The 18,209-nt window shown below is 35.6% G+C and overlaps 1 protein-coding gene across 1 annotated transcript in view; it reads right to left on the minus strand.

The window, feature by feature from the left end:
• Positions 1 to 18,209, minus strand: part of LOC143674113 (uncharacterized) — a 105,302-nt gene that overhangs the window by 17,751 nt on the left and 69,342 nt on the right. Inside the window, exons 2-4 of the mRNA XM_077149432.1 lie at positions 5,743 to 5,942; positions 5,409 to 5,548; positions 2,264 to 2,349 (exon numbers count right to left, since the gene is read on the minus strand). Coding sequence (XP_077005547.1) covers positions 2,264 to 2,275 — 12 coding nt within the window. The 5' untranslated portion in view covers positions 2,276 to 2,349; positions 5,409 to 5,548; positions 5,743 to 5,942. The remainder of the gene's footprint in view (positions 1 to 2,263; positions 2,350 to 5,408; positions 5,549 to 5,742; positions 5,943 to 18,209) is intronic.

The following is an 18,209-nucleotide window of genomic DNA, read 5'->3' on the forward strand; positions in this document are numbered from 1 at the left end:
ATTTTAAATAACTTGATTTTAAATAACTCAAGAGGTTATTGGAGGCTATTCTTACTATATAGATAACCCATTTTTAGTTTAAGGTATATTTAGAGAGGCTAGAGGGAAATGCCTGTAACTGTAGAGCTGTGTTCCAGTAGCCATGGAAATTATTCTTATGCATTATATAAATATTCCTTTTCAATTTATTGTGTACTTGGCTAAAGGCAAGTACCTGAAACTGTAGAACTGTTCTTGAATAGCCTTGTTTCTTGAAGATGATTTTATAAAGATATTACATTTACAATGTGACTGTGTGATTGTGAATACTTTGTATCTGATGTTCCTTTTATCTAGGGCATGGACAGATGAGTAAAAAATATGAATAAAAAAATAAACAAATGGGGGGACAAAGGTTAAAACATATTGGGTAGAAAAAAATATATTGGGTAGATGAAATACTAGTGGTCAATGAGAGGGAGGGGTAAGGGGTACAGCATGTATGAGTTTTGCCTTTTTTTCTAGAGTGATGCAAATGTTCTGAAAAATGATCATGGTAAAGAATATACTACTCTGTGATGATGTTGTGAGCCACTGATTGTACACCATGTATGGACTGTTTGTACATTAAGAATGTTTGTGGTGGGCAGGCCACAGTGGCTCACTGGCAGAGTTCTCGCCTGCCATGCTGGAGACCCGGGTTCATTTCCCAGTGCCTGCCCATGTTACAAAAAAAAAAAAAAAGAATGTTTGTTATCTTGACTAGAAAAATATTTTTTAAAAAAATGATCACTCTCAATCCTGAACTGCCAACTGCCTTTCAGATACACTCACAGACACACGGAGACTCTGAATACACTCAATTCCAGTGTAAAGGAATATCACATGACATATATTGTGATCTACACCTAGAAAATCCCAACGGACTTGTAAGTATGACTTCCTGATGCTGATTATAATACTTGCTCTACAGCACGCATAATGAACACCCTCCTTTCCACCAATTTCAAGTAGATCTAAGACTCATCATAAGGCAAGCAATATCCATGATACATCACTTTTGAAAAATGACTGGTTAGATTATTCCTGTATATGGATGACCTCATTTTGTCTTATTTATAAAATTGTTTAACATTATGAGTTTGGACAGATCCAGTGAACTAATACATGTAGTGCTTTCTATCTAAATTCATTTCACTCGTCTATTATTCATTAAAATGGCAAGGAACGTTGAAGCAATATCTAGAATTCTGCAGAACTGAACAGGTTAGATAAAGAATTCTGTATCAATAAGTGCTGTCTTCCTAAATTCTATATAACTCAGTTGTACACTAAATGTGTAAGTACAGATAGTTCAAGATTCACAAGCCAGAGTCCCTTGAGACCGCTGAACTGAAAGATGGCCTAGGCACACCATTCCTGTGGTAGGAGACCTCCCATTCTAAACATTTTCTGGGGACTACAAATACCAGTTTTCACCTCCTCTATTGGTTAAAGATTAAAAGAGGCCCCTTCACTGTTTGTGGTCTCTCTCTTCAATCCTTCGCAAATTTTTACAGGGCTTTAAATTTTATTCTACCTAAGGAAACAACACTTCCTATTCATTGCATCTTTTTATAAAATTTGAATAAAGCTGACTTACAAAAATTGATTTTGGGCAATTGGGAACAACAGTTGTAAGGAGAATTTTAGATTTCTGTTTTGAAATCTTTCAAATTGGGCAGATACATTCTATCAACACTTTAAGAAATTTAAAATTGGGGGTAATAAATAAATGATTCTTCATTTATGTTTATTGCCTAACCTTCCCTTGTGCTCCTCTCAACAATGCACCATCCTACACCTCAGCACTTGTAATACTGGACTGATTGAATGCAGCTGCTAAATATTAGCCTCCTACTGACTGTTAACTTCTCTTATTCATCTCTATCAACTTTGTACATCCCTTGCCTAAGCCAATATCAGGAACTAACATGATCCATGACTGCATTACAGCTCCAAAGAATCTATGAGGTGGGTGAGAAAAAGAAAATATCTCTCAACTCTTCAGAGAATATGCAGACTTAATGGGGGCTGGAAAAAGCTATTTAATATTGGGAAGGAGATTACTGATTGATGAGCCCCAAATTTACCATAACTATTCTAGAGTTCAGATAACTTAACTGAAGCTCACATCCTTGAACAGCTTATGAATAGACTTGAAATACTTATACCAATAGGAGAAACATCCCCTTCTACTGGCAACAGAGGTGTAACTTCAGTAAAGGAAGAATACCCTACTCACCTGTGGTTGCATTGTCAATAGCTCAGCTGACAACTGTCTTCCTCTGGGTTTTCACTCATAACCAAACAAACAGTAGGTGAGGAAAGCTGAGAATGGAGAAAGAAGCCTTCAGGTTCATCTTGACCACAATTTCCAGACCCACCCATCATGAATTCCAAACTTTTCAGTGAGAGTAAACCCAGTCTAATCAACAGAGACATGAACTGCACACAAAGAGGAACAGGGAATGGTGTCTCCTCTCCCAGGGTAAAGATGTAGGAGGTGTTGGTTTCTCCGGCCTCGTTTTATGATAAGAACATGATAATCACAGAACTGTATGTATTATCTCACAGGGTTCAGAAACTCAATTCCCTCCCTACCTTAAAAACAGAGGAATCCCTGACACATATCACGTCTGGAATTAGATTGCCACTGCCAGACAAGGCAGTACGGAATTTTTCAGATATAATTATATCAGGTTTATGCACTACACTGGGTCTCTAACATCCATCACTGTCCTCTGGACTCTCACTGCCTCTCTGCTCTAACATGCACCTGCCTTTCTGGGTACACTAGTACTAAATTATCTCCGTTCTTTCACATGTGATGTTTAACAATGTAACTCCCTAAACATTGAGTTCTAAATCTCACATCAGTGGATTTGGATATTAACCAAGAAACAATGTATTTTATTATGGGGTTGATCTAGTCAAGGTCTTGATCAATTTTTAGCGATCAATGGCTACCATCATGGAAATTTAATCATGAAAATTGCATCAGAAAATAGCAGAAGTATATGGGTCATAATGTCACAATCTTCATAGAATTAGGAGGCTTAGAAGATATGGAAGGAAGGGAGATGAGAGAAAATTTGCTCAGTCTAATATTTTAGTGACACAGTAGCTGAAATCTTATCCTTTATTAATCATCATCAGCTGCAGCATCCCTACATTTCATTAACTATATATGTGAATGGATGTGTATACTGCAGCATCCCTACATTTCATTAACTATATATGTGAATGGATGTGTATACTGTCAATTCTCCTCTAAAACATCATTAATCATTACATGTATTTCATGCACAAATAATGATAATGTGTCATAAACAGACCAAGGATTTACTTACATATGTACCTAAAGTCCAATAAAAAAGTTGCATTAAATATGCTTGGAGAATTACATATTAAAAAAAATTTAATCCTCAAACTAACCCTGCCGATAAAAGTTAACTTAACCATTTAACAAATGACATAAAGAGAGACTCAGAAAGCTTTATTAATATGAGTAAATTAAATGGCTAGAAACCCACACACACCCACAGCTAGAGATTGAATTTTTTCTTCCTGCCTCTCAATCTCAAATTCCCAAAAGTGTACATGCCACACCCAGGCTTTACCTGGAAAGTCAGCACTCATTTCAATAATCAGAAGCCTAAACATGTTGTCAAAACCCTCCTGTTCTTATACATTGTGCACACAATTGCACACCAAACCCAGGTTCTCCTGACTCAAGAAAACCTGCATTGCATTGAACCCACTTCTCAAACATCAACTTTCACTTTATCTAATCTTTACTGCCCAGTGTAATTCACACTTACTCATTTCAGCATATACTTCCTGAGAACAATATTTCTGATGGCCCTGTGAGTATTTGCCCTAGCTGTGAATAAATATCTGGGTATTTACCAGATCTGCCCCCATGGTAGGTGACTCTAATTACCTGTCTTGTCCATTACTGCATTCATACCCATTAGTTATTCTTTCTCTATCACTGAAGGGGCAAGTTACCCCTTTTTGGAGTTGAATGTCTCCAACTGAATTCCTGTCTTTCCTGTTTCTTCAGAAACTGAATTATTCATTAAAATTGAAAACTTGAAGAGCAACCTCTCCCTTTTACCATAATCAATCCCCTCACTATTTAAACTCATTCTCTTATATCTTCAAACAAAATACTCTCTTGTATAGATTTCCGCTCTTATGACTGATATACTGTTCCTCCTTCCACAAACTACACAAGCAGTTTCACCTTTCCTCACACTGTTTTAAATGATGACTTCTAACATCACTATTGATTCCTCTCGAATAATCATGCTACCATCTCCTATGAGCTTCCCATAAACAAATCTGTGTCTCTCAGTATATAACTTAGAACTAAAGAAGAATTGGAACATGACCATTTTTGGTAACTTTCTTTTTCCTAGACTTCTTTGACATCTCAGTCCCCTGACTGTATTCAAGTTATTTTACTTACTCCTTCCTCCTGTGTTCTGCACGGTATTCCTCAAACAATATTATTAGAATATTTCAAGACTTGATACTATCCCCTCTTCATTCCCATTTCTATACACTGTCATGACCATCTCAGACATTTATATTCAATTGCTTTAAGGTATTCCACTATCATCTATAAAATGAAAGAATAGATCTCCATTTACAAAGGGAGAGACACAAAAAATCAAATATAACTTCATAATACCTGCCCCTGAAATCTAAAAATTTCTCCTCTTCTAGAGAATACTCTCTGCTTAACCTGGATGTAAATCAAGATGAATATAATAAAGGTATGCCACTTTAACAAACTATTTTCCTTGAATTTCAGGGAATTTTAGTTATGACTCAGCCAGCCAACTGAGGACTGAACTTGAAATCACTGCTCAGAACCACACAAATACATTTAAGTCTAGATAATATATCAACATCTTTCATTTCCACTACAATCCCCTCAAACACTCTGTCATATTTTACTCATATTCCTTCAGTCTGTTTTGTCATTTCTTCAGTGATCATTTCACTGAATCCCAACCTAAATTAGCCATTCCCCTCCCCTTCTTGTAGCTTGTATGACAACTCAAGTGTTCCTTCAGGTCATCGTTATTTTTCACTATACATTAATATGTCTGTTTGTTCACCTCTCTGTCTTTCCCTCCAGTTTAACTGCATAAAATATTCCTTGAACGATAATATTATCTGAGTTTCCCTTTGTAAATTACTAAAGAATTATAAATCCAGATAAATTATATTTCCACAGTAACTTAACCTGACTTCAGACAGCCTGGGCCTAACTACCTTTAGTCAAATTAAACAATAACTTCTGATTTTAATAGAATCAGTTACAATATAAATGAGGAATCTCCCACCTGGTCAAAATTCTCCCTCTTACTCACCAAAACCCGAATGGAAAAGCAAGGACCCAACTCTAAATGAGACTGCTTTCACCACACTGTGGAATTCAGCTTCTTTCTCTAGAAAAAGCACCATTTTGATAGGGGACTTTCTTTTTATGCAGTTGATAATGTCATCTGGCCTGTGATTTAAAAGACAAAGCATGATTAATTCAAATGGCTGTCTAGATAAAACTATTCAAAGCATGCCTTCTTTAATAAAATCTTTTCCTCAAATTAGGCAAATCATGTAGATGCAATTAAGGAAAGTGGACTGGGTCATTCAATTACTTCTAAAATTCTCAAAATCAACTGTGGTTTTAAAGGATGTACGTACCCTAGAAAAGCCATGTTGTAATTCTAATCCCATTTTGTAAAGGCAGCCATTTCTTCTAATCCCTGTTCAGTACTGTATGTTTGAAACTTTAATTTGATTGTCTCCCTGGAGATGTGGCTCAATCAAGAGTGGTTGTTAAAATGGATTAGAAGATGTGTCTCCGCACATTGCAGGTGGGTCTTGATTAGTTTACTGGAATCCTATAAAAGAGGAAGTATTTTGGAGAAACTCAGAGATTCTGAGAGCAGAGAATGACAGCTATGAGAAGCACAGAGTTCACCAGCCAGCGATGTTTGGAGATGAAGAAGGAAAATGCCTCCTGAGGAGCTTAATGAAGCAGGAAGTCAGGAGAGAAAGCTAGCAGATGATGCTGTGTTTGCCACGTGCCTTTCTAAATGAGAGAGAAACCCTGACTATGTTTGCCACATCCCATCTCACTTGAGAGAGAAACCCCGAACTTCATCAGCCTTCTTGAACGAAGGTATCTTTCCCTGGATGCCTTAGATTGGATTTCTATAGACTTGTTTTCATTGGGACATTATCTCAGCCTTAGAACTGTAAACTTGCAACTTATTAAATTCTGCTTTTTAAAAGTCATTCCATTTCTGGTATATTGCATTACAGCAGCTAGAAAACTAGAACATCAACCTTCCTGTCTTTTCCAAGAAGCCTCACAAATTTATGGATTTCGGCCATGGTAGGTAGTATTCCAGATATTCTACAGCAAAGAAGATTCCTGCTAATTTTATTTCCCGGAGGAATTGCAATCTACTAATATTCTCTCAGGCTGTAAGCATCAGTGTGATTCTATATACGTAAAAATATTTGTGCTGAAAAAATTATATACATGGAAAAACAATTTCACAGTACTAGAGTATGTGTACTTTACCACAAAGAAAGGGATAGACTGTAAGTTTCTTCATGTCAGATTTAGCTGATGTTCTAAGTGTAAAACACTAAAAGCATAAGTATTAGGGGTCCTAGAATAAATTAATTAGTGTATTTATTTTTCAATTAATATGGTCTTAACTAATTTTTTATATTAAAATTATGTCTTGAGAGCTATGTTGAGATGTACAAGAATAAATTAGTTCTAAAAGGAAATCAAGAATATTATGTTCACTTGAGGGGTACTTGTTTTCCAATAAATATTGTCTTTTCATCTTACCTTTCATATTCACGCTTCTAAAATTAAATAAAAATGTTTTGGTCTTTATTATTTTCACAGCATGCATTTAGATGATCAATTACTCCATGTTAATGGTTTTCTTATGTATTCCTATGTGTTTTCTGCCTAGTTACCCTACAATATTATGAAGGCAAGTGACAATTTCTTTCTTACATAAAGTGTACAGGTTGGAAGTCACCTCTGATACATATGTGTCCTAGGGCATGGGGTCATACTAGCAAGTAAAACAGAGTCTGGCCTTATGGAGTTTAAGAGCTACTTTAAAAGATCAATTCAAAGGGAAAAAATGCAAAAGTGTTTTGTGCACTTAATCTAGATACACTTCATTTTTAAAGATGGAAAAATCTCTCTAAGAAATACCAGTATTTTGTTGTGAAGAATTGCTCCAAACTTTCTTTTCTGAGCCACTGGGTGACAGGTAAGTTAGTCCTATCAGGTTTGTATTATGAAAGACAAGAAAGATATTCAAAAGACGGTGAATGCATCTAAGCTATTAATGAGAAAACTCTGAAATATCACTGTAAAATTTATGTTCAAGTCTGGAACTCAGATGTGATATTTGGACTTGAAAGTTTAAGCACCATAAATATAAAGATGATAAATGAACACAAAGGAATGGATGATACTGGCATAGTAGGAAAAGGAGAAGAAGGGCTGGAACTGAGTTCTAAGTTTCAATATTTAATGTTTCAGAAAGAACTTGCAAAATACATAGAAATGTGCCAGAAAAATCCATGTGCCTTGGGAGACCAGGACCGAGATGGATCCTAGGAGGAAATCCAGGAATTTGTTGGTGAATCTTGTAGGATTTATTGAGATATTCAGTGGATTTATTGAGATGGAAGTAACAAGCCCCAAAGGTGGTGGATTTAAGTGGAGATGGTACAAACTATACCAGACTGCATGGAGAAGTGAAATGAGGATAAACCCATCAATTGCTTTTCCTTGAAAAAGGTTGGCCTCAATTTCCAAGAGTTGAAGTAATTAGAGAAATTTAAAAATCATACCCCAATGAAGTTTGAATATTTTAATATACTACTTTGATAGAAAAAAATGTGTGGATATTTATAAAATAGCAATGGACTAAGGCCAGCTCACATCTTATTGTTTAGAAAATGCCCCATAATCCAAAAATAAGAGTGGACATTGAAGTCAACTCAAATCTGAAGCAAGTTCCAAAGAACATTAAAACTTGCCTACCAAAGTTCTGAACTATTCAGATTCTTCATCTATGAGAGAATTCACGCTCTATTTCTATTCTACTGAACAGGGAGAAACATTTCATAAATCTAGTGACTTATACATTCCAGGGAACTCACCTTGACTGAATTTACAAAATAAGCAAAAATTAAATCCTTGTATAATGTTGGAAGATGAAGATATAAAGCCATGGGGGATGATTTGAAAAACTAACTAATGAAATACTTTGCAGCTCATTCTTTGTGATAGAGATATACAAAGCGCTGGTGCTACAACAGGGAACTCTATATGCTGGGTCTATATGGACAAAGAGCTAGAACTCTCTGAAAGAATGCTGGAAGTAAAAAGAAATGGCATCACTGTCCTCCACCCTCACATGGGATATGACTCCAAGGGGTGTAAATCTCCCTGCCAACTTGGGACAGAATGAAGGGATGAGCTGGGACTCAACATCATATGATTGAGAAAGTCTTCTTGACCAAGAGGGGAAGGGAGAAATGAGACAAAGTTTCAGTGGCTGAGAGATTTCAAACAGAGTTAAGAGGTTATCCTGGAGGTTGTTCTTATGCATTATATAGATATCCCTTTCTAGTTTATGGTGTATTGGAGTGGCTGGAAGGAAGTACCTGAAACTGTTGAGCTGTGTTCCAGTAAACTTGATTTTTGAAGATGATTGTATAACGATATACTTTTTACAATGTGACTGTGTGGTTTGTGAAAATTTGTGTCTGATGCTCCTTTATCCAGGGTATGGACAGATGAGTAAAAATATATATGGATAAAAATAAATACTAGGGGGGATAAGAGGTAAAATAAATGGAGTAGATTGAAATACTAGTGGTCAACGAGAGGGAGGGTAAGGTATATGGGATGTATGAGTTTTTTCTTTTTTTTTTTATTTCTTTTCCTGGAGTGATGCAAATGTTCTAAAAATGATCATGAGATAAATACATAACTATGTGATGTACACCATGTATGAACTGTGTGTGTGTGTGAAGATTTGTCAATAAAGATAGTTTTTAAAAAATATCCCTTCTAGCCTCCAGTGTTTTGGAGCAACTAGAAGGAAAAACCTGAAATGTTGGAATGGAAGCACATGATAAACTCTGTATCTGTTCTGCAACCACTTGTTGAAGTGTGCTTTGAAAATTATTGCTTTTTCTTTCTTTGCTTTGTATTCATATTTTACAATGAAAACGTCAAAAAAAATTTTAAAAGGGTAAATGAAGAAATATGAAAATCTGTGATGGACATAAATGTTGTAATGAAAATAAAAACAGGTTACTGAGATGGAAGATGGGTGAGGGAAATGGTGGGTGAGAGAACATGCACCACTCACTAGGACATATTAAAGATGTTTACTAATTCTCCTAAGATGACAGAGGAAATCCATTTCATAAGTCTGCTTTTGCAGGGATAAAAATTAAAATTTAAGTACCTACCACAGTGTACTACATATCTTCATTGTTCACTTACTAACAATTTGATTTTATATTTGAGTGGAACCCAATTGTAGATGAATATTGTTGAAAGGTGTTATTGAGAGTCATGTATGTTACTAGAAGGAAAAACAGGTTAAAATATGGGATTGTACAGAATAGTGAAACTTGAGGTGGATGTTATTCAAGATAAACACTACAAATATAAATAAGTTTTTCATGAATTTATAGAATATATGACATTTACAAATAGTTAATTTTGGATTTTCTTTTTTTATGTGTTATTTTTCTTTCTGGAACAATGAAAATGGTCTAAAACTGGGAGTGAGGATTCCACAACTAGGTGATGAAACTGTGATATACCGTGATTCTATACTTTGGGTGAATGATATGGTATGTGGATATAGTTCAATAAACTTTCCAATTAATAAAGGGATGAAGAAATATGAAAATTTGTGATGGACAAATGAGGGAGGTAAGTGGTGGAGGAAAGGACATAGACAACACACTAGGACATGTTAAAGATGTTGTGCTGGTTTGAAATGATGTATGTATCCTAGAAAAGCCATGTTTTAAAACTAATCCCATTTTGTAAAGGCAGCAATTTCTTCTAATCCCTATTCAATATTGAATGCTTAAAACTGTAATTAGATCATCTCCCTGGAGATGTGATTTAATCAAGAGTGGTTGTTAAACTGGATTAGGTAGAGGCATGTCTCCACCCATTTGGGTGGGTCTTGATTAGTTTCTGAAGTCTATGAAAGAGGAAACATTTTGGAGAATGAGAGATTCAGAGAGAGCAGAGCAGAATGACATAGCCACAAGAAGCAGAGTCCACCAGCCAGCGACCTTTGGAGATGAAGAAGGAAAATGTCTCCTGGGGAGCTTCATAAAACAGGAAGCCAGGAGAAGAAGCTAGCAGATGATGCTGTGTTCACCATGTGCCCTTCCAGATGAGAGGAACCCTGTCTGTGTTCACCATATGCCTTTCCAGATGAGAGAGAAACTCTGACTGTGTTTGCCATGTGCCTTTTCACTTGAGAGAGAAATCCTGAACTTCACTGGCCTTCTTGAACCAAGGTATCTTTCCCTGGATGCCTTTGTTTGGACATTTCTACAGACTTGTTTTAATTAGGACATTTTCTCAGCCTTAGAACTGTAAACTAGTAACTTTAATTAAATTCCCCTTTTGTTCTACTTTGCTAGCTGCTGGAATGCGATATACCAGAATCAGAATGGCTTTTAAAAAGGGGAATTTAGTAAGTTGCCAGCTTGCAGTTCTAAGGCCAAGAAAATGGCCAATTAAAACAAGTCTATAGAAATGTCCAATCAAAGGCATCCAGTAAAATTTACCTTGGTTCAAGAAGGCCAATGATATTCAGGGTTTCTCTCTCATATGGAAAGGCACATGGCGAACACAGTCACAGTTTCTCCCTTGGCTGGAAGGGCACATGGTGAGCAAGGCATCATCTGCTACCTTCTCTCCTGGCTTCCTGTTTCATGAAGCTCCCCAGGAGGCATTTTCCTTCTTCATCTCCAAAGGTCACTGGCTTGTGGGCTCTCTGTTTCTCTTGGCTATGTCATTCTGCTCTGCTCTCTCTGAATCTCTCATTCTCCAAAATGTTTCCTCTTTTATAGGACTCCAGAAACTAAATGGGTGGAGATATGTCATCACCTAATCCAGCTTAACAACCATTCTTGACTAAATCACATCATCCACGGAGATGATCTGATTACAGTTTCAAACATACAGTATTGAATAGGGATTATTGTACCTTTACAAAATGGGATTTTGATTAAAACATGCTTTTCTAGGGTCCATACATCCTTTCAAACCAGAACATTCCACCCACTGGACCCTGAAAAGGACATGTTTTTCCCATATACAAAATTTATTAATTCCATTACAATATCAGAAAACTTTAAAGCATTTCAGTAACAATCAAATGCAATACAGGCTAAAACCAGTACAAAATCTCATCAAAGTTAGGTACAAGCATGTTCTGTACTCAGGCGAATTCTCCTCTGTCTCTGGGCCTTTGAAAACTCATAGCAAGTTCTTTGCTGCCAACATACAAAGGAAGAATAGTCATGGGATACATATACACATTTCCATAGGGAGGAAGGAACACTGGGGTCACCAGAACCATACAGTTTCAAAAACCTGCAAGGCAAAGTTCATTAGATTTCAAAGTCTGAGAGTCATTCATCTTCAGGGCTTTAGAAAGAGACAGCCCCACCCCTTCCAAAGGCCTATGCAGAGGCCTGCCTCTCTATGAATGCAACCTTGGGGGACATTGGGGAGACCACTTTTTTCTCGGCTCCACCCTCTCCAAGCATTAGGGCTGCACCCGGGCTCTCTACCATCTCCAGGGCACAGGCTCAACCCCACATGTGGTGGCAGCTAGGCTCTCCCCAAACCCCAAGGAATGTAAAAAACCATTCTGTTCCTAGTATATTGCATTCCGGCAGCTAGCAAACTACAGCAGATGTTCACTAACTTTTTAAGATAAAGTGGGAAATCCATCTCCTAAGTCTCTCCATGCAGGGGTAAAAATTTAAATTTAAGACTTTGTACAGTGTACTACATATCTTTGTTGTCTTACTAAGAATTTGAATTTATACTTGATTAGAATTCAAGGGTTTCACTTTTATTAACTCACTAATTTTAGTAGTTATAAATATAAATATGATTGCAAATATCACTAAAAAACATCATGGGATATGATAAGCTTATGGTGATGTATATAAGAAAATTTTCCTCTTATCGAAATATAGGCAATTGTTTTTATGATTATCTGCATATTTAATACAGAAGTTTCCCATATTGCACCACATACTTAGGGGAATGGACTTCAAAAGTCACCTGCACATTAAAATCTCCTGGGAACTTTAACAATTTCTGATATTTGGATCCTCTCATCAAACATTATCTCTGGGTGTGACTAGGAATAATTTCTGAGTTGGAATAGTCCATGTGTGATCACAATAGTCATCAATATTTGAGAACTTCTCTAAGGAACCTAACACCCTACAGAGGGCCTTAGTACTCACAATGTGTGACAAATGGATCTGTAGCATTAGCACGTCTGGGAACTTAGTAGAAAAACATAATCAAAGAATATACTCCAAACCTATGGAATCCAGATCTGCATTTTCATAAGATTCCAGCAGTTATATATACGTTGAAAACTGGCCAGTAATTGTTCACAATCCATATCTGGCCCAGAGGTGTATGGGAATCCTCTATTTTATGCATGATTATTCTCAAAAAAACACTTCTTTATTAAGAATATAAAACAAATTTTAAAACATTTTAATATGGGCAAAAAAATGAAGGGGAGTTAAGATATTCCCACATAAACAAAAGCTGAGAAAGTGTGTCACCACCATAACAGCTTTACAAGAAAGCCTACTTCAGGTTGAAATAAATGGACAGTAGATGAGATTGAACTTGGGTCACCAGTAAAGGAAATATCATGGAAATGTAATGTCATTACTGTTGTTTTGGGGGAGGGGTTTATAATCCATTTTTTATATTCAACATGATCTATAATATAAATGCCTGAAAATTAATGGCAAATAATGGTTTGAAATTTTATAAATAGCTAACTCATAAAAGACTTCATAATGGTGGGAGAGTGAAGGGGTATAACGATATAGAATGTTTTTGATATTGAAGTTAAGTTGATACAAAAAAAAAATTGTTACTAGGTTTGGGATGCTAAAGTCCCATCATAACCAGAGAAATGGTGGAAAAATATACACAGAATTCAGAAAGGTTTCTAGAGTGTTCACAATGCAATGGGTAAGAGACTATTTATTCAAGGAGGATGAATCATGAAAAGATGTTCAGTATCACTGGCCACTGGGGAAATGCAAATCAAAGCCATACTGAGACAGATACCAACTCACAGCCCTAAAAAGACAATTATCAAAAAATCGAAAGTAACTGGTATTGGTGAAGGCACAGACATATGGGAATCTTAATACACTGCTGGTGGAAATATAAAATAATGCAGCTGCTATGTGAGAAGTTTGGCAGTTTCTAAGGAAGTTGAGTATGGAAATACTATTTGACACAGCATTTACAATTCTAGGAATATACCAAAAGAATTGAAAGCAAAGACCAAGGCAAGTATTTGTAATTCAGAGTTAACAGCATGTTTTACAGTGGCCATGGTGTGGAAGCAACTCAAAAGTCCACTGCACATGAATGCATACACAAAATATGGTATATACAACTCATTGGAATATTGTTCAGCCTAGAGAGGAAGGATGTTAGGATACATACTGCTACAAGGAAACACAGAAGGACAGATATTTTATGATTCCACTTGTATGAAATAGCTATAGTGTGCAAATTTAGAGAGACAGAAAGTAGAGTACAGGTTGCAGGGGTAGGGGAGAAGGGAGAATAGGGAATTAATGCTGATGGGTACAGGGTTTTTTTGAGGTGATGAAAAATTTTAGGTAATGGGTGGTGATGAGGAATGCTGTGATTAATCCCACTAAACTGCATGTCTTCGAGTGGCTGAGATGTAAAAGTTCACCTTGAATATACATTTCTCAATCAATAAAGCAGTGAGAGAAAGAAAACAAAGGCAATACATGATCCGAGATTGGATTAAAAGACACTGGAGTAAATACCCAAAAAAGACATTATTGGGATATAAACAATACACATCAATTTAGCATTCACCCAGTTAACTAGATCCACTAACAGCTGAAGTTTTCCCACATTTTCTGTATTATTCTATCTACCTACCTATCTTCCTCTCAACATTGAGAGAATGCTTTCATACATTATTCTCCTTAAACACCTAATATTTCCATGTACATTTATTAACAAGAATATTTACTTATGTAACCACCTCACATGCAACTATCAAGTTCATGCATTTGTGTGGTACATCTCTTACAACTGATGAAAGCACATTTTTATACTTTTACTATTAACTATGACCCATGATTTAACTTAAGGTTCATTGTGCTGTGAATAAATTTTTTATTCTAGTCCCATATATACAACCTACAATTCACCTTTTTAATCATTCAAATCATGTGATGTTTATTACATTGACAATGATGTGCTACCATCACCACCACCCTTTATCAAATACTTTCCATCATCATATATAGAAACTCTACATTAAGCATTAACTTCCCATTCTCTACACCATCCTTATTCTAGATTCTGACTCTATGTGTCTGTTATTCTATTTATTTCAATCACTTCCTACATATCAGTGAGTACATAAAATATGTGTCCTTCTGTGTTGGGCTTATTTGATTCAACATGTCTTCAAGGTTCATCCATGTTTTCACATTTATAAGACCTTCATTCCATTTTATGACTGAGTAACATTCCATTGTGTATGTAGACAACATTTTGTTTATACATTCATCAGTTGATAGACTTGGGGTGCATCCATCTTTTGGTATTTGTGAATAATGCACTAGAATAACAGTGTTCAAGTATCTGTTCTAGTCCTTGTTCAAGATATCTGTTCATATCTTTTAGGTATATATGTAGAAGTGGGATTGAACAGGTCATGTGGTATTTCTATACATAACTTTTTGAGGAACAGCCAGTCTTCCACAGAGTCTGCACCATTTTAAATTCCCAACACAATGAATAACTAATCCTATTTCTCCATTCTCCCCAACACTTATAATATCCATTTTTTTCTTATAATAGCTTTTTCTGTGGATGTAAAGTGGCATTTAATTGTCATTTTGATTTGCATTTACCTAATGGCTAATGATGTTGGCATTTTTCCTTCAGTCCATCCTTGTTTTGTCCCTTTTAGTCCAGGCTGACAGTTATTTGATGCATACAGACCCAACAAAAAACTTATTGGTTTTCCATGTAGTGGACAGGTTTCAAAACCATCACACAGTAGGACTTTCCACTGGCCCTTTCTACATAACTGCACCTCCAACCTTGACATACATCAAAATAATTCAAGTTCAGCTAAACTCTCACATGGAGCACTATTCTCTGGGGCTTGCTTTCTAGAAACTCAAATTTTTCCAAGCCATCAATTCCTGGTTTCTTTGTGCCCAGAAGTTCAGATCTCAGCTTATCCCTCTCCTCTCACATTTTACTATAAGCTGCAAGGAGAAACAGGTTAACTTTCCATAGTTAGCTGGGAAATCTCCTTAGCTAAAGACTCAAGTTCATCACTTTTATGTTCAGCTTTCCATCAGACATCAAAACTCAATTTCACTAAGTTCTCTGCCAATTTTAAACAAGGACTTCATTTCCTCCAGTCTCCAATAACATATTCATCATTTTCTTCAAAGGCCTCATCAGAAGTACCTTTACATGCATTATTTCTAGTCTCTTCAAAGCAATCTAGGCCTTTTAAACTATCAAGCACCTCATAATTCTTCCAGCCTTTACTCATTATCCAAAATTCAAAGACATTTCCTCAATTTTGGTATTTATAGTAGCAGCACCCCCAACTACTGGTACCAGAATATAATTCAGTTTCCTATGCTACTCCTGCATATACCAGGAAATGGGCTGACTTAAATAATGGGAATTTATTTGCTCAGTGTTAGAATCAAGGAAAATGTCTGAAACATCATCAAGGTGATGCTTTCTTCTGGAAGACAAGCAATTGACAATCCTTGGCTCCTTTACCACATGGCATATTCTGCTGGTCTTTCTCTTCTCTTCTGCATTTTAGTGGTTTCAGCTTCTTGTTTCCAGATTTTCTCTCTGTCTTGCTTCTATGTATAAATGCCTTCAGTAATAGGATTAAGATGCATCCTGAATGAGATGAGTCACACCTTAACTGGAGTAGCCATATCAAACGTACTTACAATGTGTTCACACCCACAGGAATGGATTAACTTCAAGAACATGCTTATATGGAGAATACATAGATCAAAACCACAATTATAGAGTCTATACAGACTGTATTGCAGTTTAAATACTTGTTTTTAAAAAATATTTATACTTAAAATATGTCAGGGCGGGCCATGATGGTTCAGCAGACAGACTTCTTGCCTGCCATGCCAGAGACCCAGGTTCAATTGCTGGTGCTTGCCCATGCAAAAAAAAAGTATACATATGTTAGACTATCCTAATTTAATGGCCTCAATAACTTGAAGACACCACTCTATACATCTTGTCACCTGCTGGCATAATCTATTTCCCTCAAAATCCTTTGGAAGGATTAAAAATTAGCATTAAATATCCATCCTTTATCTTCGTGTTTTTTTTTTTTTTTTTTGCTCATCAAGCTTTAGTATAGTATCATAATTTCATGTAACTGATTTTCCATACTTGTGACTAAAAATTTCATCTGAGCACTACTGGTGAAATAAATATACCACTCCCCATTCTCATCTGCTGGTCTTCTATGTCCTGGGTCTATGGAGAAGAGATACGTCAGATTATTTCTCAGAAATGGATAATGAATGTATACTATGATTGATGCAATGCCAGAGGGAGGAAGTATTGATGTGACATAAAATTGGTAGTAAAGGAAATGGAAAGGTCTGTATACTATTATATTGCTTCTGGCTAGTTATGTTATATTTCCTAAGTTTTTAAAGTAACATTCACCCAGTCTCATACAGTCTTACATCCATGATGATTTAACTGGACCGTTGTAGGGGAGATGTTACTGGTGATTCATGATTACATAAGTATGGAATAATTCTGAAAGGCATCCCTGGACTGAATAAGAACAAATATATTTCATATGCAATATTTTCAATTATATTTAATGAAATGAATATTATTGGAGATTTTCACATTTTGAACTTCTTTAAAATAAAATAGTAGAAATAAAATATGATGGAGATGGAAACCAAGTAATAATTTTTCCTGTAGCACACAGTCAGAGAGAGAGCTCAGGTTTTAGGACAGCAGGATTCAATGATAGGTCAGTTGTGAACATGTCTGGAAATCTAAAGAAAAACCAGTGAGAAGATCTTGATAGAACACTGCTAAACCATTTAATATTATACTAGAAAGTTAACTTTAATGGATAATATAATAATTGCAATATTAATGGTAGAGTAATCAACTTTGAATTAAAATGTGCTATCTTAATGATTATCTTACAAATTTCCATTAACATCTTATGTTATCTAATATCCCTAATATTGTTATTAAATAAATTATTAAAATATAATAATTATGCATCATTACTATTAATATCCCAATAGTAATATCCCAATAATGTCTTTTTTGGGTATTTACTCCAGTGTCATTAAATCCAGTCTCAGATCGTGAGTGTGTGTGTACAAGTTTTTGTGATATGCTCACCTCAAAGACTATTACTATTAATTATAAGGTGTTATCTTGATGAATAGTATGATAAAAAAGTTAACCTTTGCAAAAGAATAGGTTATCTTTTATTTTTCACATAATAAAATCATTATCATTCACTCTATATTTATGAAGAAATTCACCATATTGGTTAATAACCTACACTGAAATCTGAAGTAATTTACACAAAGGTGTGCTATAATTATAATTATATACTATATTACAATTATAATTATAGTATTTGCTGTTAAAAGTGTCGTATTTGAATATTCAAATTATTGTCAACTCAACTATTTTAATCTAAAACTTCTAAACTGTGCCACAAAAGTATTGTCAAGTATTGATT

The sequence above is a fragment of the Tamandua tetradactyla genome, chromosome 2 (genome assembly GCF_023851605.1).
Source record: "Tamandua tetradactyla isolate mTamTet1 chromosome 2, mTamTet1.pri, whole genome shotgun sequence".
Classification (NCBI taxonomy): Eukaryota; Metazoa; Chordata; class Mammalia; order Pilosa; family Myrmecophagidae; genus Tamandua; species Tamandua tetradactyla.